At 43.9% G+C, this 22,500-nt stretch overlaps 1 protein-coding gene and 1 non-coding gene across 3 annotated transcripts in view; both read right to left on the reverse strand.

Annotated features, from left to right (window-relative positions):
* The window catches only part of MMS19 (MMS19 homolog, cytosolic iron-sulfur assembly component), a 36,498-nt gene extending 14,014 nt beyond the window's left edge, over positions 1–22,484 (reverse strand). For both annotated transcript variants that reach the window (XM_066238976.1, XM_066238975.1), the window contains exons 1-8: positions 22,340–22,484; positions 9,238–9,286; positions 6,906–7,006; positions 6,000–6,085; positions 5,548–5,622; positions 5,088–5,157; positions 4,632–4,760; positions 4,474–4,535 (exon numbers count right to left, since the gene is read on the reverse strand). In XM_066238976.1, coding sequence (XP_066095073.1) covers positions 4,474–4,535; positions 4,632–4,760; positions 5,088–5,157; positions 5,548–5,622; positions 6,000–6,085; positions 6,906–7,006; positions 9,238–9,286; positions 22,340–22,451 — 684 coding nt within the window. In that variant the 5' untranslated portion in view covers positions 22,452–22,484. The remainder of the gene's footprint in view (positions 1–4,473; positions 4,536–4,631; positions 4,761–5,087; positions 5,158–5,547; positions 5,623–5,999; positions 6,086–6,905; positions 7,007–9,237; positions 9,287–22,339) is intronic.
* Positions 9,892–9,967, reverse strand: TRNAI-GAU (transfer RNA isoleucine (anticodon GAU)). The gene has a single exon. It is a non-coding gene; the product is annotated as a tRNA-Ile (tRNA).
* Positions 22,485–22,500: the final 16 nt, after the last annotated feature.

Raw genomic sequence — 22,500 nt, forward strand, 5'->3', positions numbered from 1 at the left:
GAAATGGTAAGAGATTGAGAGGTCTAACAAAAGATTAATAGTTCCAAAAGAGAAGAAATAGAGAAAACATAGAAGAAATGCAAGAAAATTTCCTGGGACTAAAGGACACGAATTTCCAGATTGGTAGGGCCTACACCAAGTACCCAATATAATGCATGAAAACAGACCCATAGAAAGGCACTAAACACAGGAGGCAAAATCAAGCTTAAAAAGCTTCCAAAAAGGATGGGGAAAAGTAAATTCAGAGGTTTACAAATCAGAAAGAATTCAGACTTCTCCAAGGAACTGAATGAAAACTAGACGTAAGTGCAGAAATGCTTTCAAAATCTTGGGAGAGGCCCTGGCCGATAGACTTGGTGGATAGAGTGTCGGCCCAGCACATGGATATCCTGGTTTGATTCCTGGTCAGGGCACATGAGAAGCAACCATCTGCTTCTCTCCCCCTTCCTCTTGCAGCCAGTGGCTTAACTGGTTTGAGTGTGGCCCCAGGTGCTGAGGATAGCTTGATTGGTCCTAGTGCATCAGCCTTAGGTGCTAAAAATAGCTTGGTTGAGTGAGCATCAGCCCCAGACAGGACTGCCAGGTGGATCCTGCCTGGGGCGCATGCAGGAGTCTGTCTCATTGTCTCCCCTCCTCTCATTAAAAAAAAAAAAAAAAAAAAAAAAAAAAAAAAAAAAAAAAAAGAGAGCCCTGGCCGTTTGGCTCAGTGGTAGAACGTCGGCCTGGCATGCGGGAGTTCCAGGTTCGATTCCCAGCCAGGGCACACAGGAGAAGCACCCATCTGCTTCTCCACCCCTCCCCCTCTCCCTCCTCTCTGTCTCTCTCTTCCCCTCCCGCAGCCAAGGCTCCATTGGAGCAAAGTTGGCCCGGGCGCTGAGGATGGCTCTATGGCCTCTGCCTCAGGCGCTAGAATGGCTCTGATTGCGGCAGAGTGACACCCCAGATGGCTAGAGCATCGCCCCCTGGTGGGCATGCCGGGTGGATCCCAGTCGGACGCATGCGGGAGTCTGACTGCTTCCCCGTTTCCAACTTCAGAAAAATACAAAAATAAAAAGAATATTTCTACATTATTAAATGGTTGAAAAAAATCAAAAGAATATCTGTGACATGTGAAATTATATAAAATTTAAATTTCTAAGTCCATAAATTGTTTTTTATATTTTTAACTGATTTTTGAGGTGACATTTGTTAATAAAATTCTATAGGTTGCAGGAGTATAATTCTGTAATACATCACCTGTACATTGTACTGTGTTCACCACCCCAAGTTTCCTTCCATCACCATTTATCTCCCCTTTATCCTATCCAACCTCCCTCCACCCCACATAAATTAAGTTTAAATTAAAAAAAATTTTCTATTACAGTTTACTTTCAATATTATTTCGTATTGGTTTCAGGTGAATAGCACAGTGATTAGACAATCATGTACCTTACAAAGTGTTCTCCCAATATCTCCAGTACCCACCTGGTATTTATACATAGTTATCACAGTATTATTGACTCCATAAATTAAGTTTTATTGCAATATGGCCACTGTACTATATTCTACTGTCTACAGCTGTTTTTGTGCTAGAATAGCAGAGTTGAATTGCAACATAGACCAGATGGTGCACAAAGTCTAAAATAGACATTATGTGGTCTTTTACAGAAAATGTTGGCCAACCCCGGCTCTAGAGTGAGCATACAGGTAAGGTATACAGAAAGTCAAAGGAACCATCACTTACACTGAGGTGAACCACTATGACGATGGCAAACGGCCAAAATGGACTGATAAGACCATAAAGAATGTTTCCAACACAAATAGTTCCACTAAAAGCCAGGTGACTCTATTTCAATTGGAAAGAGCTTTCTGCTTTCCATTGACTATAGTGAGAACATACAAAAAGCTGCTTGAAGAAGAGTAATTCTCCTATCATTATCTATAGTCTTGTTTTGCCTAGGTCTCTGAGAAATACATATATAAGCTGTTGAGAGCAGTGAAAGTGTGGTGGCTGTAAAAGGGTAAAAAGAAGCTTAATTATCCTTTAAATGCTGAATCAGCCCGACCTGTGGTGGCGCAGTGGGATAAAGCGTCAACCTGGAACACTGAGGTCACTGGTTTGAAACCCTGGGCTTGCCTGGTCAAGACACATATGGGAGTTGATGCTTCTTGCTCCTCCCCCTTCTCTCTCTCTCTCTCTCTCCCTCCCTCCCTCCCTCCCCCCCTCCTCTCAGAAAAAAAATTGAATAAATAAAGTCTTTAAAAAAATGCTGAATCAGCCTGACCAGGCGGTGGCGCAGGGGATGGAGCATTGGACTGGGATGCGGAGAACCCAGGTTCGAGACCCCGAGGTTGCCAGCTTGAGCGGGGGGGGGGGGGGGGGGGGGTGTTGCTCGGTCTGCTGAAGGCCCACAGTCAGGGCACATGTGAGAGAACAATCAATGAACAACTAAGGTGTCGCAATGCGCAACGAAAAACTAATGATACTTTTCATCTCTGTTCCTGTCTGTCTGTCCCCATCTATCCTTCTCTCTGTCTCTCTGTTAAAAAAAAAAAAAAAAAAGCTGAATCATACTCATCTGTATTACCTCTCAAAAAAATTAACATACTTCTTCCTGTTGCCAAATTATACATGCATATAATTCAACAATTCCACTTTTAGGAATTTATCCTACTGTTATACCCATATATCTGAGAGAATAATGTACAGGGTATGTAAATTGCAGTATTGCTGATAACAGCAAAAGATTAGTAACCAACCATAATCCTAGAGGACTAGTGAAATTAATTAGGTATTCCCGTGCAAAGGAATATTATATAGGTATATAGAATAAAGAGCTAATTTACCTGGAAACGCTGAGGTTGCCGGTTCGAAACCCTGGGCTTGCCTGGTCAAGGCACATATGGGAGTTGATGCTTCTTGCTTCTCCCCCTTTTCTCTCTCTCTCTCTGTCTCTCTGTCTCTCTCTCTCCCCTCTCTATAGTGAATAAAGAGCTAATTTATATGTGAATATAGAACACTTTCCAAGATATACTGTTAAGTGAAGAAGGCAAAGTATAGGAAAAGTGTGTGTGTGTGTGTAAATATATATATATGCTATTTTGAGGGGGGAGGGGATTAAAGGATTTATTTATATATGAATGAAAAAAGCTTCGTACAGACATAATTGATAAAAGTGGTTACGAAGAATGAAACCTGATGACAGGTATATATTTTTTTCACCTTTTGGATTTTGAATCACGTGAATGTTATCATGTAAACAAACACAAAATAAAACAAAACAAAACCAGAGAGCATGACCAGGTGGTGGTGCAGCGGATAGAGCGTTGAACCAGGATGCAGAGGACCCAGGTTCAAAACGCAAGGTTGCTGGCTTGAGCACAGGCTCACCTGATTTGAGCAAGGCTCCCTAGCTTGAGCCCAAGGTTGCTGGCTTGAGCAAGGGGTCACTCGGTCTGCTGTAGCCCCCCTCAGGTCAAGGCACATGAGAAAGCAATCAATGAACTACTAAGGTGCTGCAACAAAGAACTGATGCTTCTCATCTCTCTCCCTTCCTGTCTGTCTGTCCCTATCTGTCCCTCTCTGTCACAAAAACAAAACCAAAAAAAACAAAACCAGAGAAACCTGGCTGGTAGTCTAATCAAGAGCTTTTATGATATCAAAGATCTAAGTTCTGAGTTAGAAAGAGAGATACTGAATATAAGAGATGAAAAGAATTTCAGGAGAGGTGGTCCCAAGCAAATGATATCAACTGGAACAAGCTGGTAAGAAGCTCCCTATGGCAAAGATGGCTGTGTAACTTTCAAGGCAGTGGCAGTCAGCACGCAGATGTTTGGTATGCTGTTATATAACTCCTTTCATTTCTTCCAGATCACTAATGCTTACAGTGATAAGACCCTGCATACCTATCTGGAAACAGAAGGGAAGTCAAGAGGAAGGTCCAAGGGGGTCAGAGCAAACACCTCCTAGACAAACTGTTCAAATGTGTCTTCTCTGTTCTGTCAGTTTGTTTCTATTGCCTGAGATGCCTCCTGGACTCCAGGATCATATCCTCGGCATCTCTCAGAAATCAACTGAAATCTTATCTATCTTACCTGTGAGATCAGTTCCTGCCTACCCTAGTTCACACTGAGCTCAGTCTTCTCTGAAAAACTTAACACCACTCATTTTGGTACACAATTTCATATTATTACTTAAATGTTTCAACCTTCAAGGACAAGGAACCATATTTTACAATCCTGTAGCCCTCCACACTAAGTATATTGGTAAGAAATTTAAGAATATTCCTAAATGCCTGTTGAGCTGAATCCTTCCTGTGATGGCAAATGCTTCTCCACTTCCCAGTTTACTGAGATGGAAGTTCCTAAAGACAGGGACTGTCTTTCTTGTTCACTGCTATCCTTTCAATGCCTAGAACTGGGACTGTCAGACAGCAGGCACTCAACAAATATTTAAATGAATAAAGGAATGAATGAATGAAAGGTGCTACTTACAGGGGTAAAATCAACAGGAAAGTAACAGGATGTCACTTCAAACAACTCCTCCACAAAGGGCCCTAAAGCAAGAGGAAAAGAATGAAGTTGACTTTACAAGCTTCACTCACCTGGCAAGCTTCAACCAGCTATAGTAATTCAAAGCTACAAGGATATACCCAGGCTATAGTCCCTGGAGATGAGGTCATGCACGATGCGGAAGGCCACCAGGAGATTACGGGGATCCTTTTCCCCATCCATCACCTGGATGAAGCCAAAGGTGAAGTCAGCTCCTAGGCCCTTCAGCTCTGGAGAAGAGAGGACAAGGTCACTAGTGTCCTACAGAATAGAAAGCTGGGCTTCCCTTTGGCTTTTTCCTATTCCAAGAGAGTACTCAGTGAAGAAGAAAAGTATAACGCTCTATATCTGTTACAGACCTAAGAATGTCAAACAGCCCCAATTCTACCATCCTTTACTTTAGGGGGGAGTGAGCAGACCCCCTATTTCTCTTTATCATTCTCTTTGAGTACTGGCTTTTCTATATAACCCCCCAGGCTAAAATGAGTCCTGGTCTTGGGGGGTGGGGGATAGCATGTGCTTGCTTTTCAAATTTCCCAGAGAGCCTTGCCTCTTACCTTCTTCCCGGGTTCGCATAAAGTTGGTGATAATACTGTAGACTGTGTGTCGGTCCATCTGTGGCAGGGACTTGGGGGTGCGAGAGAAAAAAAATAAAGTGCTCAAAGAATAACTCTGCTGGCAAAACTACTTCCTGCCTCATAACCTCTAGCGGACAGTGATCTTTATACCAGAAGATGAACCTCAGGGAAATGCATGGCTATTCGCCCAGCACAACAGCAGTGGGGCCAATAACCAACACCTGTCTGCTGTACGTCTTACTTCAGGTGTAAGAGGACACAGATTAGACATAATGGCACGCCTCCCTCTTCTGACATACAGTAGCAAGCACTGGCATGTAAACATGGTCAAAGACCCCAAAGAGTTGAGAGCTTTGAAGGCATTTTTTTTTTTGCCACCTAATTCTAGTTATGTGAAGGGTGAGAGATTGAGAATACCAAAGTAACTGTTATCACTCACCTGTACATGGACCTCCTGGAAGATGGCTTTAAGCACAGAGACAGCCAGCCCTGGGGGCAGAGCCACACACAGGCTCTGGGGGAGAACAGGATATATGTGAGCATCGGGGAATTCCAGCACAGCCTTCAAGACACAACTCTAAAACAGGCCTAATTAGCTACAGTGCAAACCACAACGTCCAGGTTCAGCAAGAAGTGAGAAACGTGGTCCTCTAAGATGATTAGTTCTTTTCAGTACCTTCCAAGCTGGCTCTGAACTCCAGTCCCCAAAGGACACTTTTACTTTCTAAAGTAAAACATACTTAAACCAGAAGTGAAACTGGCTGACACTAGCATAGTTCCACATTGGGGCATCTGCTCCTCAGCACTCAAAGTCTCACCCACACAGGGCAAAGAGGGAATTCATTGGGAAAGGGCTCCTGCAGCAGTGTGTAATAAAGAAAAAGGACTCACAAGTGCCCTCAAACCCAGCAAGACAGACGGGATCACAAGATGATGGTCCTTGAGCCGGTTCTCATAGAATAGGATCAGGTGGACCACTGCACAAACCAGAAAGTCAGCCGTAAGTTCACACAGGCTGGATGAGGGCTCACAGGCGTGCTCCTTCCCAGAGTTTTCCAAGGGCTGTTGCTGCTTGGGCTTCACTACAAATTTTCTCCTTCAGCAAGAGGTGTGTCCCATACCCTCCCACTGAGGATGCCTGATCAGTCAGGAAAATAGGTGATGGTAAACATCATTTATTATCCATTCTCACATAGGTCCACTGCCGAACCCTTCTCAACCCCAGAAATGCCATTCCATAGAGCCAGGGCTGGCAAACTTTCTCAAAGGGCCAGACAGTAAATATTTTAGGCTTGAAGGACATAGTATCTGTCACAACTACTTAACTCTGCTCACCTTGGCCACTGTAACATAAATGCAGCAAATAATAGGTAAATAAGTGGGTGAGATTATATGCTAATAAAACTTTATAAAAACAGGTTGTAGTTTGCCAACCCCTGCTATAGAAAATAAATTACTGGCTTTTTTCCCTTAGGACTTCAAAGCACTTTGAGATTTAATTACTTTTTCACTTCATCTATGGGACACTACCTTTGTCCATCTTATAGAGAGGTGAGAACACACTGAAAATAAAAAAAAAACTGCCCCACATCCAAGACTGTCTTGTCTTCTATCTTTATTCTTATCATTTCTGTGACATATACAGAGAGGAATGAAGACCTTGGATTAGTAGTTCACAATTACCTCATGTGTTTCCTCCCTCCCTCCTTCCCTCCCTGTAAGGTTGGTCTGAACAGACAAGGAAGTCCTTGCTTGGCTCAGCAATCCAGGGAGACACTCCTACTAGTAATGCAGTACCTTCCTTCTCCAGTAGCAAGGAGTGACACTGGAGTAGCACCTGCGACAAAAGTTGGATTCCTCGGGCCCGAGTTCGCGGTTCTGGATTCTCTAGAGAAGACCTGGGAGGAAGCCGGATAGAGAGAGCCTGACATTACCCAGTTCAAATTTTTAAAGAAGTAAATATTTTGCAATTAGTTACACTCACACCGTGGGCATGGAAGCCAGCAGAGGAAAGTGTTCTGGAGGTGCTGAGTATTACGAGTAACAATAAGGCCAGAGCCTAAATAGCCAATCCCCACAATTATCTGGCATCGTTACGCGGACATGTGACACCACAGCCACCAGAAGTGCCCATTTCCAGGCAATGACTGGGCATTGGGCTTACTCTTTCTCCCCAGTGGTACAATTGTGACATTCCTCAGAAACACAGCTTAGCGGCTACCCACAGGGCTCAAGAGATGACTGGCAACTGCAGCTTCTACCAAAACAGGAGGAGAATAAAGATATTACTGCTAAAGAAAAAAAGCTGAAAGCATCCATCATCTTAGGAGGAAATACTTTGTAAATAGAAGTTACAAAGTAATGCTCAAAATAAAGGCTCTAATTCTTTAGGATTACTGACATTGAAGGACCTAGACTGAAGTAACAAGGAGGTGATTTATCTTGAAGACAGCTCTATAGAGATTACATTAAACACACTAGGAGGAAGGAATCTAGCCAGCAAATGCAGGAAGTAGATTTCTGAAGGAGAGCTGGCCAGGACATTGCAGTGACACCTCAAGGATAAGGGCAGCTGGACCTAGGAGTAAAGGGAAAAAATAAGATCGCTCTTGACAGGATCTCTAGGATAGAGACTTGTAGAAAGGTGCCTGCTCAGAAGTAGAAAACTGAGCATTTAAGAATAGACCAAGGCACACAAATGCTCATAGCAGCATTATTCAGAATAGCCCAAATGTGGAAACGCAAATATCCATCTAATAATTGGTTAAACAAAATAGGGTATATCCACACAACAGAATATTATTCAGCAAGAAATGAAACACTGATACATGCTACAACATGGGTGAACTCTGAAAGCATTATGTTATGTGAAATAAACCAGACACAAAAGGCTGCATGTGGTGTGATTCTATTTATATGAAATATCCAGAATAGACAAATCCCTAGAGACAGAAAATAGATTAGTGGCTGCGGGGCTGGGAAGAGAATGAGGAATGACTACTCATGGGCATGGGGTTTCTTTGTGTGGTAATGAAGGCGTTCTAAAATTAATTGTAGTAAGGGTTACACAAATCTGTGAATATACATTCTAAAAAGGTGAATGTTGCCTGACTAAGCAGTGGTGCAGTGGACAGAATGTCGGACTGGGATGCAGAGGACCCAGATTCGAAACCCCGAGGTCGCTGGCTTGAGCATGGGCTCATCTGGTTTGAACATAGCTCACCAGCTTGAACCCAAGGTTGCTGGCTTGAGCAAGGGGGCACTCGGTCTGTTGTAGCCCCCCAGTCAAGCACATATGAGAAAGCAATCAGTGAACAATTAAGGTGCTGCAACGAAGAATTGATGCTTCTCATCTCTTTCCTTTCCTGTTTTGTCTGTCCCTATCTGTCCCTCTCTCTTTCACAAAAAGAAAAAAAAAAGGTAAATGTTATAAGAGAATTACATCTCGATAAAGGTGTTATTTAAGAAAAAAATGAACCAATGCCAGAATAACACGAGTAGCAAGGTCAAATGGTTGCCTATGTGGGAGAAATGCATAACAGTGATGCTCCACCACTACCAATTTTCTACTTCTCTCTGTTTAGACATGGCCATGACTGTTAACCTTTGCTAAGACTTGTTAATTAAATGGTCTACACCAAGTATGAAATACGAGGAAAGCTGGCATTAGACTATAAGCACATACTTCCTCTGGTGCTTTGAACATCTGGTTATAACACTGATCTTGCAGATGTTTCCCCAAACCTTTTCCTATAGTGGGAATCTGGTGCAAGGTCAGCTTCCTGGCAACTCCCCAGGCAGGACGCAAGGCGGGTCTGAGTCAGATCCAGGATGACTAGAATCCCACGGGAGCACGTGGGTCTAAAGAAGCACAGGAGGAACCCCAACTCTATTAAATGTTGATGGGCTTCAATCGCCCACCTCATCCCAAATCTGTAGGCTAGGCTGTGTGCTTCTGATTCTTCCTTAGGAAGAAATTCTTTCCAGGAAGAACATGGGTTTAGCCCTAGTACTCATAAGAGGGGAGAGGGAGACTGGGCCAATTAGTTCTAGGAAAGCACCAGTATACAAAATAACGTTTTTAGTCCCAGCTAGAAAAGGGCATTCTAGAGCAGAGGTTCTTTCTTACCCAAGGGCTTCCACCACTTGTAACACTGTATAGCTTCCAGATTTCACATCTAGAGGAAACAAAAGAAAGAAATTGAAAAAAACAAAAACAAAACCCATCCCAGGGTTCAACGGCTCTGATAGCATGCAATGTTTCCTGCCTACTCCAGGGCTTGCACCTATGGGGCCTACTATGCTTGTCCAGAGCACCCCCACATGAGAAGCATTACTTTAACACTGAATATGCAACTTCAAGTATAAAAATTGAAATGTAAATACATCATTTGTGGGGTTTTTTTGTTTTTTTTTGTTTTTTTTTGTATCTTTCTGAAGCTGGAAACGGGGAGAGACAGTCAGACAGACTCCTGCATGCGCCCGACCAGGATCCACCCGGCACACCCACCAGGGGGCGATGCTCTGCCCCTCCGGGGCGTCACTCTGTTGGAACCAGAGCCACTCTAGCGCCTGGGGCAGAGGCCAAGGAGCCATCCCCAGCCCCCGGGCCATCTTTGCTACGACCAGAGCCACTCTAGCGCCTGGGGCAGAGGCCAAGGAGCCATCCCCAGCGCCCGGGCCATCTTTGCTCCAATGGAGCCTCGGCTGTGGGAGGGGAAGAGAGAGACAGAGAGGAAGGAGAGGGGGAGGGGTGGAGAAGCAGATGGGCGCTTCTCCTGTGTGCCCTGGCCGGGAATCGAACCCGGGACTTCTGCACATCAGGCCGACACTCTACCACTGAGCCAACCGGCCAGGGCCGTAAATATATCATTTGTACATTGCATATGTACATGATTGTATATCTAGAAAATCCAAGAGAAAAATGGGGAAAAAAACTACAAATAATTTGTTAGGGTGGCTGGGTAGAAAATATTAAGAAATTAAGAACCTTCACACACACATTCACTCTCTCTCTCTCTCTCTCTAATAGGACAAGATCTAAAAGCTGAACAATGTACATAAATACAGGCAGTCCCAGTTACAACCAAGATAGGTTCTGTAGGTTTGAAAATGTTTATTTATATGCAGAGAGAGGTAAAAATAAATACTACATTCAGACAAAAATCTGTCTGAGTTGCATTTAATACATAGGTAAATGTACCCGTTCCAACTTATATACAAAGTCAACATAGGAACAAACCTACTGAACCTATCTCATTCGTAACCCGGGGACTGCCTGTAGTATATGTTTTTGCACTAATGCCATTTTTCTGTTCCAGAACCTAATTAAGGATACCACATTGCAATTAGCCACCATAAAGCCTTAGTTTCCTCTGTTCTGTAAAATTTTCAGTCTACCTTATTTTCCATGACTTTGACATTTTAAAGAAGTATTTTATAGAATGTCCCTCAATTTGGGTTTGTTTGATGTCTTCCTCACGCTTAAACGAGGCTTATGGATTTGGGAAAGAACAGCACAGAGGTGAAGTACCTTTCTCAATTTCATAGTAAGGGTATAAGATATCAACATGTCTTCTCACTGGTGATTTTAACTTTGATCACGTGATTAAGGTAGTGTCAGCCAGGTCTCCGCCCTATACAATTACTATTTCTCCCTTTCCTGTACTCTTTTCTTTGAGAGTAGCTATGTCCAACCCATCCTCAAAGTGGAGGGGGAGGGGGAGGGGAAGATTAAGCTCCATTTTCCTAGAATGAGGAGTATCTATATACCTACGTTATTTTTAAATTATTCGGCAAGGAAGATTCATCTCTCCTTCCCCCTTTATTTATTCAGTCACTTATTTTATATCAGCATAGACTCATAACCCAATATTAGGTTATGTTCTTGCTCAAATTATTCTATCTTTAGCCACTGGGAGCTTGTTTAGGTTGGCTCTCATGTCCCTTTGACATGACCTATCCTTTTATTTTTTTTTTAAGCACTTTCTTACTTTTTGGCATTACAAAAAATACCAGCCCTCAAATAATGCAATTTCATTTAGCGTTGTTTCATTATAATGTTCATGAAATACATGGGAACTTAATCCTGGTTTATATCTGTTAGTCTATGCAAAACTGGTTTCTTTATAAGTCCTTTTGCTTGAAGTCACAGAACCTATCGATGACATTAGAGGACTTGTACCACAGGATCATCTTGTAATTTCCCTTCTCCATCCCTAGAAGCAGCCTTTTCTCCAAGAAGCCCTGGTTCCTTAAGAATGGTACTAAAAACCAAGATCTGGGCGTGGCTATGCTCATTGTTGTACTGGTCATTGTTTCTAGGTTCTCCTTAGCAGAGAGAGCTGGGAAATAATATGCACGCATTCTAATCCACATGTACACACATATCTATCATTATTTCTATATCTATCCATATACATTAAACATAAGATCGTATTCAAGTACCACAGAGTTCATTTCCCTGACAGTGAGAAGCCGGTTCCCATTATCTAACATTTATTTTTTCAACGCAAATAAAACTAGAAATTACTTTCAGGATTATCAACTTCTGCGGGAAATACATTTATAGAGTGCAGTGTTTATGCACAGTTTTGTCTTTAGCCTTATAGTTTCCAGACAAAATATTGTTTTCCAAAGTCACTTAGATTAGCTTTTCCCCCTATCTCTTTTAATGTATTCCACTAGTAATACAGTAGACTCACTGTCAGTCAGTATTATATCCTGGGATGGAAGGGAAACGTCTCTGTATTCTTTTGCACCATCTGAATGTTGTACCATGTGAATATATTATTTTTTTAAAAATGAAATTTTAACAGCACAATAGGAATTCACTTAGATCTGAGAGAAGCATCTTAAGATATATTTTCAAAGGAGAAACAGAGTAAAAGGTTAGTAATCTTCTTAGGGCATGATTAACATAGAAGAGTTCTAGATCAATATGGTATGGAACCAGGGAATTACATTTAGCAGCCTGTTCTGGGTTCTCGACCTACTTACCTCTAAATACAGGACCTAATTAGTTAGCTCTCACCAACACTGGCCTTTGGCTACAAGTCTGTGGTCTCAGAGCAACAGCTGTGAGCTGAGCTGCCCAAAGGCCCACTCTGGTACTAGACTGAGGAGAAGTCCAATCAGAGGAAAGAAGCGCTCTAATTGGGATTCATAATTTGTGACTGACACCAATTTAGACATCAGGCACTCTTAGCCTTACTCATGCCAGGATGTGAAGGCCCAGCTGATGCCCTTACTCCTGAGGAAGAGGGAAATGTACAAGCTCCAGGGTAGGAGAAGGGGCAGCAGCCAAACTGACAGGATAAACCAAGGAGTTGATATTTAGATTCTCTACCCCATTCCTTAAGAGTAACACTTAAGTAAAGAGAGTCACCCGTTTCTAGATTACAAACTGTAAGATTATCGCACCATTTGGAAGGGTGGAAAAGGGTACTTTTTTGGAACCTCCTGGCTAGAGCTTAGGAAACTGCTGAGAAACCTATCTAAAAACTAGTATTAGTAGCAGCTACAGAAGGAGTTAGCAGTTATACATATAAAGCTGGTAACTGTCACTAGCAAAGTATATCACTGAAATGAATTATTCTACAGCAACACCATCAAAGTCTTCTATGGATGCTGGGCTAAGGTCTATCTTTGGAAATAACTCAAGTGCTGTAAGACAAAGATTTGCCCAATAGGGCCCACTCAATTGCTCCTAATATTTTCATTAAAAAAAATTTTTTTTCGGCCCTGGCCAGTTGGCTCAGTGGTAGAGCGTCGGCCTGGCGTGCAGAAGTCCCGGGTTCGATTCCCGGCCAGGGCACACAGGAGAAGCGCCCATCTGCTTCTCCACCCCTCCCCCTCTCCTTCCTCTCTGTCTCTCTCTTCCCCTCCAGCAGCCGAGGCTCCACTGGAGCAAAAGATGGCCGGGGTGCTGGGGATGGCTCCATGGCCTTCGCCCCAAGCACTAGAATGGCTCTGGTCGCAACAGAGCGACGCCCTGGATGGGCAGAGCATCGCCCCCTGGTGGGCGTGCCAGGTGGATCCCGGTCGGGCGCATGCGGGAGTCTGTCTGACTGCCTCCCTGTTTCCAGCTTCAGAAAAATACAAAAATAATAATAATAATAAATAAATTTTTTTTCAGGTAGCTGTGGCCAGATAGCTCAGTTGGTTCAAGTATCTACCTGATACACCAAGGTTTCAGGTTCAATCCCTGGTCAGGGCACACACAAGAATTAACCAATGAATGCATGAGTAAGTATAACAACAAACCAATCTCTCTCTCTCTCTCAAATCAATAAAAAAAACCCACATTAATTCAGGTATAATTTATAATTAAAATATACAGATATTATGATATAAATATGTATGCTATATTATGTGTATTATGATAAAAAATGATCGCTGGCTTGAGCCCAAAGGTCACTGGCTTGAAGCCCATGGTCGCTGGCTTAAAACCCAAGGTCAGGCCCTGGCTGGTTGGCTCAGCGGTGGAGTGTCGGCCTGGCGTGCGGGGGACCCGGGTTCGATTCCCAGCCAGGGCACATAGGAGAAGTGCCCATTTGCTTCTCCACCCCACCCCTTCCTTCCTCTCTGTCTCTCTCTTCCTCTCCCGCAGCCAAGGCTCCATTGGAGCAAAGACGGCCGGGCGCTGGGGATGGCTCCTTGGCCTCTGCCCCAGGCGCTAGAGTGGCTCTGGTCACGGCAGAGCGACGCCCCGAGGGGCAGAGCGTCGCCTCTGGTGGGCGTGCCGGGTGGATCCCAGTCGGGCGCATGCGGGAGTCTGTCTGACTGTCTCTCCCCGTTTCCAGCTTCAGAAAAATACAAAAAAAAACAACAACGACAACAACAAAGCCTTAGGAACAGCCCTGGAGTTTCTCTGTGCAATGCAAACAGAACTTTTTTTTTGTGTGTGTGTGTGACAGAGACAGAGAGAGGGACAGATAGAGACAGACAGACAGACAGACAGGAAGGGAAGGAAATGAGAAACATCAATTCTTCATTGCGGCACTTTAGTTGTTCACTGATTGCTTTCTCATATGTGTCTTGACTGGGGGGCTACAGCAGACTGAGTGAGCCCTTGCTCAAGCCAGTGTCCCTGGGCTCAAGATGGTGACCTTGGAGTTTCGTGTCCTCCGTGTCCCAGTCCGATCTCTATCCACTGCACCACCGAAGGACAGGCCAAACTGAACATTTTGAAGCTTGCTCCTTGTTGGCATGTGGGCTGTTTCATATTTGAACTGGAAGTGCTTTCCCCAAGTTAGATCTGTATGGCACTTGGCATAAAGCTGCCTCCTTCAAGAATAACTATGACCTTCCCATGCTCAAGATGATCAATACAGAGCTGAGCATAATCCTGAAAAGCCTAGAGATCCAAAGAGCCCTCCAACACCACACAAGAAGATTTATCACAGACTCCTAAATAATTCCCTGAAAAACCTGAAAAGCTATAACCAAATGCAAAGACCATGTGCCGAAACACCCTTCTTCCCCAGGCCAAGAACCAAGAACCAAGAACCATGAACCCCAAGCTCTGGAGTGAATAAAAAAGCAGCAGCACTAGGAACCAAATCAGATGAGAAGGAGGTTCCAGGCTAAAGCCTGTGAAAGGCTGTTGACATTACAAAGCAGAAGCCTTTTGTGGTGGTGGTGGTGGTGGTGGGGAGCCGCATTTACCAAGAAACCAGCAGCTAATCAGAAGCCTAGAAAAAGTAACCCATCACAGAAGAAGCCTGCAGCATAAACTTAAATTTGTTTATTCCATAAAGGTCAAATCACTTTGGACAGCTGATTTTGAATAAAAAGCCAATCAAAGGCAGTGAGGAGAAGGAAGAAAAAAAAGAAGCTGGTTACTTTATCATTACAAAGAAATGCCATTTGCAGTGATTCCTAGAATCCCAATATATGAGTGAACTCTCCTGGCAGAGCCCTTTAGTCTTCATACCTTTTGCAAGGATCCCATCTTGAATTAATGTAGCACAAGCATGAAAAGTAAAGTACAAAAGTAATACAAAATTAGGAAAAAACAAAGATATTATTTATATTAGTTTTACAGCTCACACAATAGTAAATAAGAGTAAGGTGGCAAAAAACTGGAACAGGCCCTGGCCAGTTGGCTCAGCGGTAGTGTCGGCCTAGCGTGCGGAGGACCCGGGTTCGATTCCCGGCCAGGGCACACAGGAGAAGCGCCCATTTGCTTCTCCACCCCTCCGCCGCGCTTTCCTCTCTGTCTCTCTCTTCCCCTCCCGCAGCCAAGGCTCCATTGGAGCAAAGATGGCCCGGGCGCTGGGGATGGCTCTGTGGCCTCTGCCCCAGGCGCTAGAGTGGCTCTGGTAGCAACATGGCGATGCCCAGGATGGGCAGAGCGTCGCCCCTGGTGGGCGTGCCGGGTGGATCCCGGTTGGGCGCATGCGGGAGTCTGTCTGACTGTCTCTCCCTGTTTCCAGCTTCAGAAAAATGAAAAAAAAAAAAAAAAAAAAAAAAAAAAAACTGGAACAGTATTTTGATGGTGTTTTGAACAAAGGTGACATTCTAATTCTGCTGAGTCTACCTCAGAAATGTCTTTCACGGAGGGCACGTGACGCAGTGTGCCGATGTTTTATTGAGCAGTATACTTGAAGTCTGTATGGTTCTGTGAAACAATGTCATCCCAATAAATTCAATTAAAAAGGAAAGAAATGTTTTTCAAATATGATTCTTCCTTTTCATCCTTATGACCACACTATATAGTGCCAGATTTCAAAATAGCTCTCCACATTTTTTTTTATTTTTTATTTTTCTGAAGCTGGAAACGGGGAGAGACCGACAGACTCCCGCATGCGCCCTACCGGGATCCACCTGGCACGCCCACCAGGGGGCGACGCTCTGCCCACCAGGGGGCGATGCTCTGCCCCTCTGGGGCGTCGCTCTGCCACGACCAGAGCCACTCTAGCGCCTGGGGCAGAGGCCAGGGAGCCATCCTCAGGGCCCGGGCCATCTTTGCTCCAATGGAGCCTCGGCTGTGGGAGGGGAAGAGAGAGACAGAGAGGAAGGAGAGGGAGAGGGTTGGAGAAGCAGATGGGCGCTTCTCCTGTGTGCCCTGGCCGGGAATCGAACCCGGGACTTCTGCACGCCAGGCCGACGCTCTACCACTGAGCCAACTGGCCAGGGCTTCTCCACATTTTTTGTGTGATGAAAATGTTATGGAATTTTTAGATAGTGGTGATGGTTGTGAAACACTGTGAATACACTAAAAGCTAACTGTACACTTAAAATGATTCAAGAGGTGAATTTTACCTCAATTAAAATAAAGTCTTCTAATCTAGTGGTCCCCAACCCCTGGGCTACGGACCGTTACCGGTCCGTGGGCCATTTGGTACTGGTCCGCAGAGAAAGAATAAATAACTTACATTATTTCCGTTTTATTTATATTTAAGTCTGAACGATGTTTTATTTTTTAAAAATGACCAGATTCCCTGTTACATCCATCTAAGACTCATCTTGATGCTTGTCTCGGTCACGTGATACATTTATCCGTCCCACCCTAAAGGCCGGTCTGTGAAAATACTTTCTGACATTAAACCGGTCTGTGGCCCAAAAAAGGTTGGGGGCCACTGTTCTAATCCATCCATATTCTATCTAGAATTACCTCCCTATCCCTAAAATGCACAATTATTTCACTCCTATTGCCTAAGATTTAACTCTTTGGGACTTGAAGTCCTTCACAATTTACCCCTCAAATCCTCTCGAGGCTCACCTTTCATCATGACTCCCAGTGCAGTCACATGAAATCGAAACATGTCAAGTTCTTCCATATCCTTAATCCTGTAAACATTCCCTGGGTTTGGAATGCCTCTTTTCTGCCCTTGTCAATCTAAAGAACTTCAACTCTTCAAGACCTGGCTCAAATGTCAACTCTTTTGTGAAACCTTCCTTGATTCCCAAAACAGAATTACTTTCTCCTGTGTCTCCTCCATAATTCTTTTTTGTTTAGCGAGAGAGAGACAGACAAACAGACAGACAGGAATGGAGAGAAATCAGAAGCATCAACTCGTAGTTGCAGCACCTTAGTTGTTCACTGATTGTTCTCAAATGTGCCTTGACCAGGGGGCTCTAGCTGAGCCAGCGACCCCTTGCTCAAGCCAGCAACCTTGGCTCAAGCCAGCGACCCTGAGCCTCAAACCAGTGACCATGGGCTTCAAGCTAGCAATCACGGGATCATGTGTATGATCCCACACTCAAGCTGGCAACCTTGGGGTTTTGGACTTGGGTTCTGAGCATCCCAGGCTGACGCTCTACCCCCTATACCACTGCCTATTTAGGCTCCTCCATAATTCTTTTAAAAAAAATTGTCATGTGTGTTTGTTTTCATTTATTTATAAAACAGTTTTTGCACATCTATTATAAATCAGGTACTGTGTTAGGGGCCAGAAATAGAAATATAGACAGGGAGCTTTTAATAAAGAGCCTCCAGTCTGTTGGAGCTGAAAGACATCTAAAACAATCATAGTGTAACAAGTTCAGTATTACCACAGTGATATAAACAGACTGGGTTAACATAAAAAAGGAGTATATTTATCATTAACTTTAACTGAGTCATTCTCTTAACCCTAAAAATTCTCCCAGATGAAAAATATCTGGGCCTGGTCTGTGGTGGCGCAGTGGATAGAGTGTTGACCTGGAATGCTGAGGTTGCAGGTTGGAAAAGCTGGACTTGCCCAGTCAAGGCACATAGGACAAGTAGTAAGCAAGCAATGAACAACTAAAGTGAAGCAACTATACTTCTTGCTCCCCTCCGCCTCCTTTCTCTGTAAAATCAATAAATAAACCGTGAAAAATTAAAATGAAAGGAAGGGAGGGAGGGAGGGAGGAAGGGAGAGAAAGAAAGAGAGAGAGAGAAAGAGAAAGAGAGAGAAAGAAAGAAAAAGATATATATATATATATAGAGAGAGAGAGAGAGAGAGAGAGAGAGAGAGAGAAAGAAAGAAAGAAAGAAAGAAAGAAAGAAAGAAAGAAAGAAAGAGACGTACATCCATCCATCTGGAATACTGTTAATTACATACTTGGACTACTCCTGGGATGAAAAATGCTAATAAACAGTTAATTTATCTAAGGGTAGCCTTGCTGGCATTAAGGAAAAATAAGTCAGTTTCTTTCCCTATACAGGCAGGCCTAAGTTTTTCCAGTGTGTCCCAAGATTTGCACTCTAAAAATGGACCTATTAGCACCTCCTAACTACCCACACTTTCCTCAGCAGGGCACCAGTTTGTGTGGGGCACTGAGTGTTGTCAAAGGAGTATTTATATGAGACGGACATAGAATGCACAAATAGACCTCTGTCTGATGAAATTGCAGCCTCTTGAGAATCTGGAGTAGCAGCCACAGAGGGTGAAGGGAGGGGATGTGAAGAAGAAGGAGAACGAAAAGAAGAAAAATCCCAATCAGGACTCAGTTCCCATCAAGCTCTCCAAATGTCCTTTCTGCTGAGGATGCCACAAACGTTTCTCAAAACTACAGTATATTTTACTGTCCTTTAATAATCCAACAATCTTTGGATTCAGGAATAGTGGTCTCTTCAGGAAATCACAATGTGAGACAAAAGATATTAAAGACCAAAATGAAGGAAAATACAAATAACTAAGAGGAAGAAAATGTATCTATTACCTGTAAATTCAACATGGCCAAAAATCACATTCTTTAAAACCAGCTCCATTTCCAACTTCACTTTTTTTTTTTTTTTTGTATTTTTCTGAAGCTGGAAACGGGGAGAGACAGACAGACTCCCGCATGCGCCCAACCGGGATCCACCCGGCATGCCCACCAGGGGCGACGCTCTGCCCCTCCGGGGCGTCGCTTTGCCGCGACCAGAGCCACTCTAGCGCCTGGGGCAGAGCCCAAGGAGCCATCCCCAGCGCCCGGGCCATCCTTGCTCCAATGGAGCCTTGGCTGCGGGAGGGGAAGAGAGAGACAGAGAGGAAGGAGGGGGTGGGGGGTGGAGAAGCAAATGGGCGCTTCTCCTATGTGCCCTGGCCGGGAATTGAACCCGGGTCCCCCGCACGCCAGGCCGACACTCTACCGCTGAGCCAACGGCCAGGGCCTCCAACTTCACTTTTGAATAAAGCACTTCTCTTTTGCTCATCCTTAGGCTCAAAAGTTTGGGGTCATCCTAAGTGTCTTCCCTCTCCTTCAAGCCCTATAACTAGTTAGGCCTCAAATTCCACAGATTTTTCCTTCTCTTATTTCCATTCACTTATATAGTTTCTACAGCACATTTACTTATATTAGTCTCCAGGAGACTCTGGGGGTAGGAAGGGGAGGGTAGGATGTGGAGAAGCGTACAGAAATAGCTACTAAGCAAGTCTGATAACAGGTATATGAGTGGTTGAGAAATAAGTACCACAAAGATTATGAAGTGAGAAATGATGTCTGGTTGGAGTAGTCAGGAAAACACTTTGGGGACAGGCAGTGAGTATTCAAAATGGACCTTGAACTCTAAGGTCTAACTTTGATTAGACAGAGCTAGCGGTGGGAACTGGGAAGGAAAGCACTAAGGGAATAGCAAATCAAGGTGGCTGCCTGCTACTAAATGTTCAGTAGAGGAGTGGCCAGAGTAAGGGCCAGCACCAGGTAGTGAAAGCCTTTGAATGCCTGGCTTGAGAAGCCTTTAACCCAGATCATTTATCTTACTTTACTTACACCTTTACATTTGACACCTACTTTCATCAGTAACTCAGGTTAAAAAACAACTTGTAGGAGAGACTGCTGCTACAAATGGCTGAAAAGATGAGCTGGTCCCTTCAGCACTAACAAAGCTTGATTTAGGATGGAGGATTAGAAAACACATCTGCCTGACCAGGCGGTGGCGCAGTGGATAGAGCATTGGACTGGGATGCGGAGGACCCAGGTTGGAAACCCCAAGGTCGCCAGCTTGAGCGCAGGGTTGCGGGCTTGCGTGGGATCATAGACATGACTCCCTGGTCACAGACATGATGCTCAAGGTTGCTGGCTTGAGCCCAAGGTCATTCGCTCTGTTGTAGCCCCAAGGTCAAGGCATATATGAGAAAGCAATCAATGAACTAAGAAGACAAAGGAGCTGCAACGAAGAATTGATGCTTCTCATCTCTCTCCCTTCCTGTCTATCTGTCCCTCTCTCTATCTCTGTCACAAAAACAAACAAACAAAAAAACATCTAGGGACACTTCAAAACTCTTGTTCAGCCTTTAACAGCCCAAACTAGGACTGTGATCTAAGATTAAGAATATCAATTTAATCCTTCTCAAATTCATTATGTGACTCCCTTGTTCGACTCCTTTACTTACAGTAGGTCATTCTCATCCCTCTGCCTGGAATCCAAGGCTATGCATAATCCAACCTCACCAAACCTTTTCAATCTATGTTACTACCTGTTACTACCCTCTTAGTCAGGAGGGTTAAATTATAATACGGCTGGTGTTACAGTCTTAGCTGAGCCAAGTTAAATTTAAACTAGGTAATAGTTTAGGCCATTTATTTCAGACAGAAAAATAAATTTTACAAAGATATTTATGAGAACTTGGCCTTCCTTATTCGTGTGTTCTCATGTAATTTGAATTTGAAAAATTCAAAATTGTGTTCATAATATATAAATGTGAAAGAATAGTTACAGCAATATTCTTCAACTTGGTAGGGAGTAGGTGTATGCACTTTTCAAAATTAGTAAACATACACTTAAAATCTGCATACTTCATTAGATGTAAAATTTATACCAAAATAAACTGTAAACAAACTCTAGTTAATATGCCCACCAAAGTATGTAGGGAAAAGTGTACTGACATCCACAATTTAAATGAATGGAGAGGTTTGTGATACAGCAAGTTACATGAATATGTTAATGGCAGAATCTATATGGTTTATGTATGTGTGTTTCTTAGGAAATTCTTTAGACTCTGTTGTAAGTTTGAAAATTTTCATAAACCACTAAGGAAAATGACATTGATAACACACTGTACTTGTTAACTGTAAGCACTGGTAATACACTACATTTTATAAATCTGTAAGCAGTTGAACTTAGAAGAATGACAGCATCAGGCAATCTGCTCCTTGATGCTCTCGTGCCATCTTGCAAAGACCTCTTACAGCCCTTTTCGTGGTGTAGTGATGGGCACATACATATACAGTCTAATTTGTACTTATATTCCTAATGCTCTGCATCTCTTTGGAGAGTAATATATGTTCAATGATAGAATGACTGAGTAAAAGTAGAATTGCTAAGGCCCAAAGTACTCCCTGCAGATTCACTATATTCACTTGTTACATATTCTAAGTTAATACGTTCAATTTTCAAGACAAATGCACCGTTTCCTTTTCCCCAAATGAAAAATTTCCAAAAGTAGGTAAAACTCATCAGTACTCGAGATTCTTTTGTATTCTATTACTTAACACGAGGTCTGAAGGTTTCCTAACATTCGGTAACTTTTAAGATTTTTTTTTTCTTCTTAAAGAGTGAAGTCTCAGAATTCCAAGGCAATCTGGAATTTGTTTTACACTTGATCTTAGCCAAAAGGCCGAGAAGCGATGGAATTTGTTTTATTCAAATGTCTGATAAGCTGTCAGAACTTAAGAGATCCCTGACCTGGTCAAAAGCAGGAAACTGAGATCTGGGGAAAAGATAAAAATAAACACAACATAAAAAAGTCATGGGGCAAATTAATCAAGAACTTTACCAAGAAACGGAGGGAAAGTCTCAAAGAAGGTAGGCAGAACTTCTCCAACTCCCTCCTCTCCTCCTCTCCCCAATTACAGTCAGTCAGAGACCTGGCCGCCCGGCCACTCCCAACATGCCACGCGACTGGAGCTCAAGCCGCTGAATATGCTGCCTTTCACATCAAGCTCCCAGAAGCAACGTGCTTTCGCGGCGTGAGCACCAGAGTCTAAACTGGTGCATCTGGGTCGGAGTCCCGGTTCCCCAGCTGCCCGATCTGAGAATCTCTTGCTCTTGCTGGGCCTGTGTCCTCAAATGTGAAATAGTAATGATTCTCCTAACCCGGGCCGGCGCACAGGGTGGCTATAAACGAAGATAAGGGGCGTTAAGGCGCTTTAGGGAAGATGCAAGCTACCCTCAGTTTGTTACGGTTCCTAAGTACACGACGTTCACAACCTGCCCCAGGCCAATCTCTCCAAGTCACAGCTGTCCTTCACTCCCTTCCCGCCCAGAGCCAGTGCTGAGGCCGCTCCCCCCGGTCGGCCCCTATGCGGAAGCCGCGCGACGACGTCTGCCGTACCTGCAGCCACTTGGTCAGCCGGGCCGTCCTGCTGACCCATGACGAAGTCGTGCACGAGGCCCCACAGGGCGCCCGTGGGCACCACCGCCTCCATATCGGCGGCAGCCGCCATGACGCTAACTAGGGACCGTGGGAGGGGAAACGAGCTTTGGGAGTAGGAC

Source organism: Saccopteryx bilineata, chromosome 7 (genome assembly GCF_036850765.1).
Source record: "Saccopteryx bilineata isolate mSacBil1 chromosome 7, mSacBil1_pri_phased_curated, whole genome shotgun sequence".
NCBI classification, from domain to species: Eukaryota; Metazoa; Chordata; class Mammalia; order Chiroptera; family Emballonuridae; genus Saccopteryx; species Saccopteryx bilineata.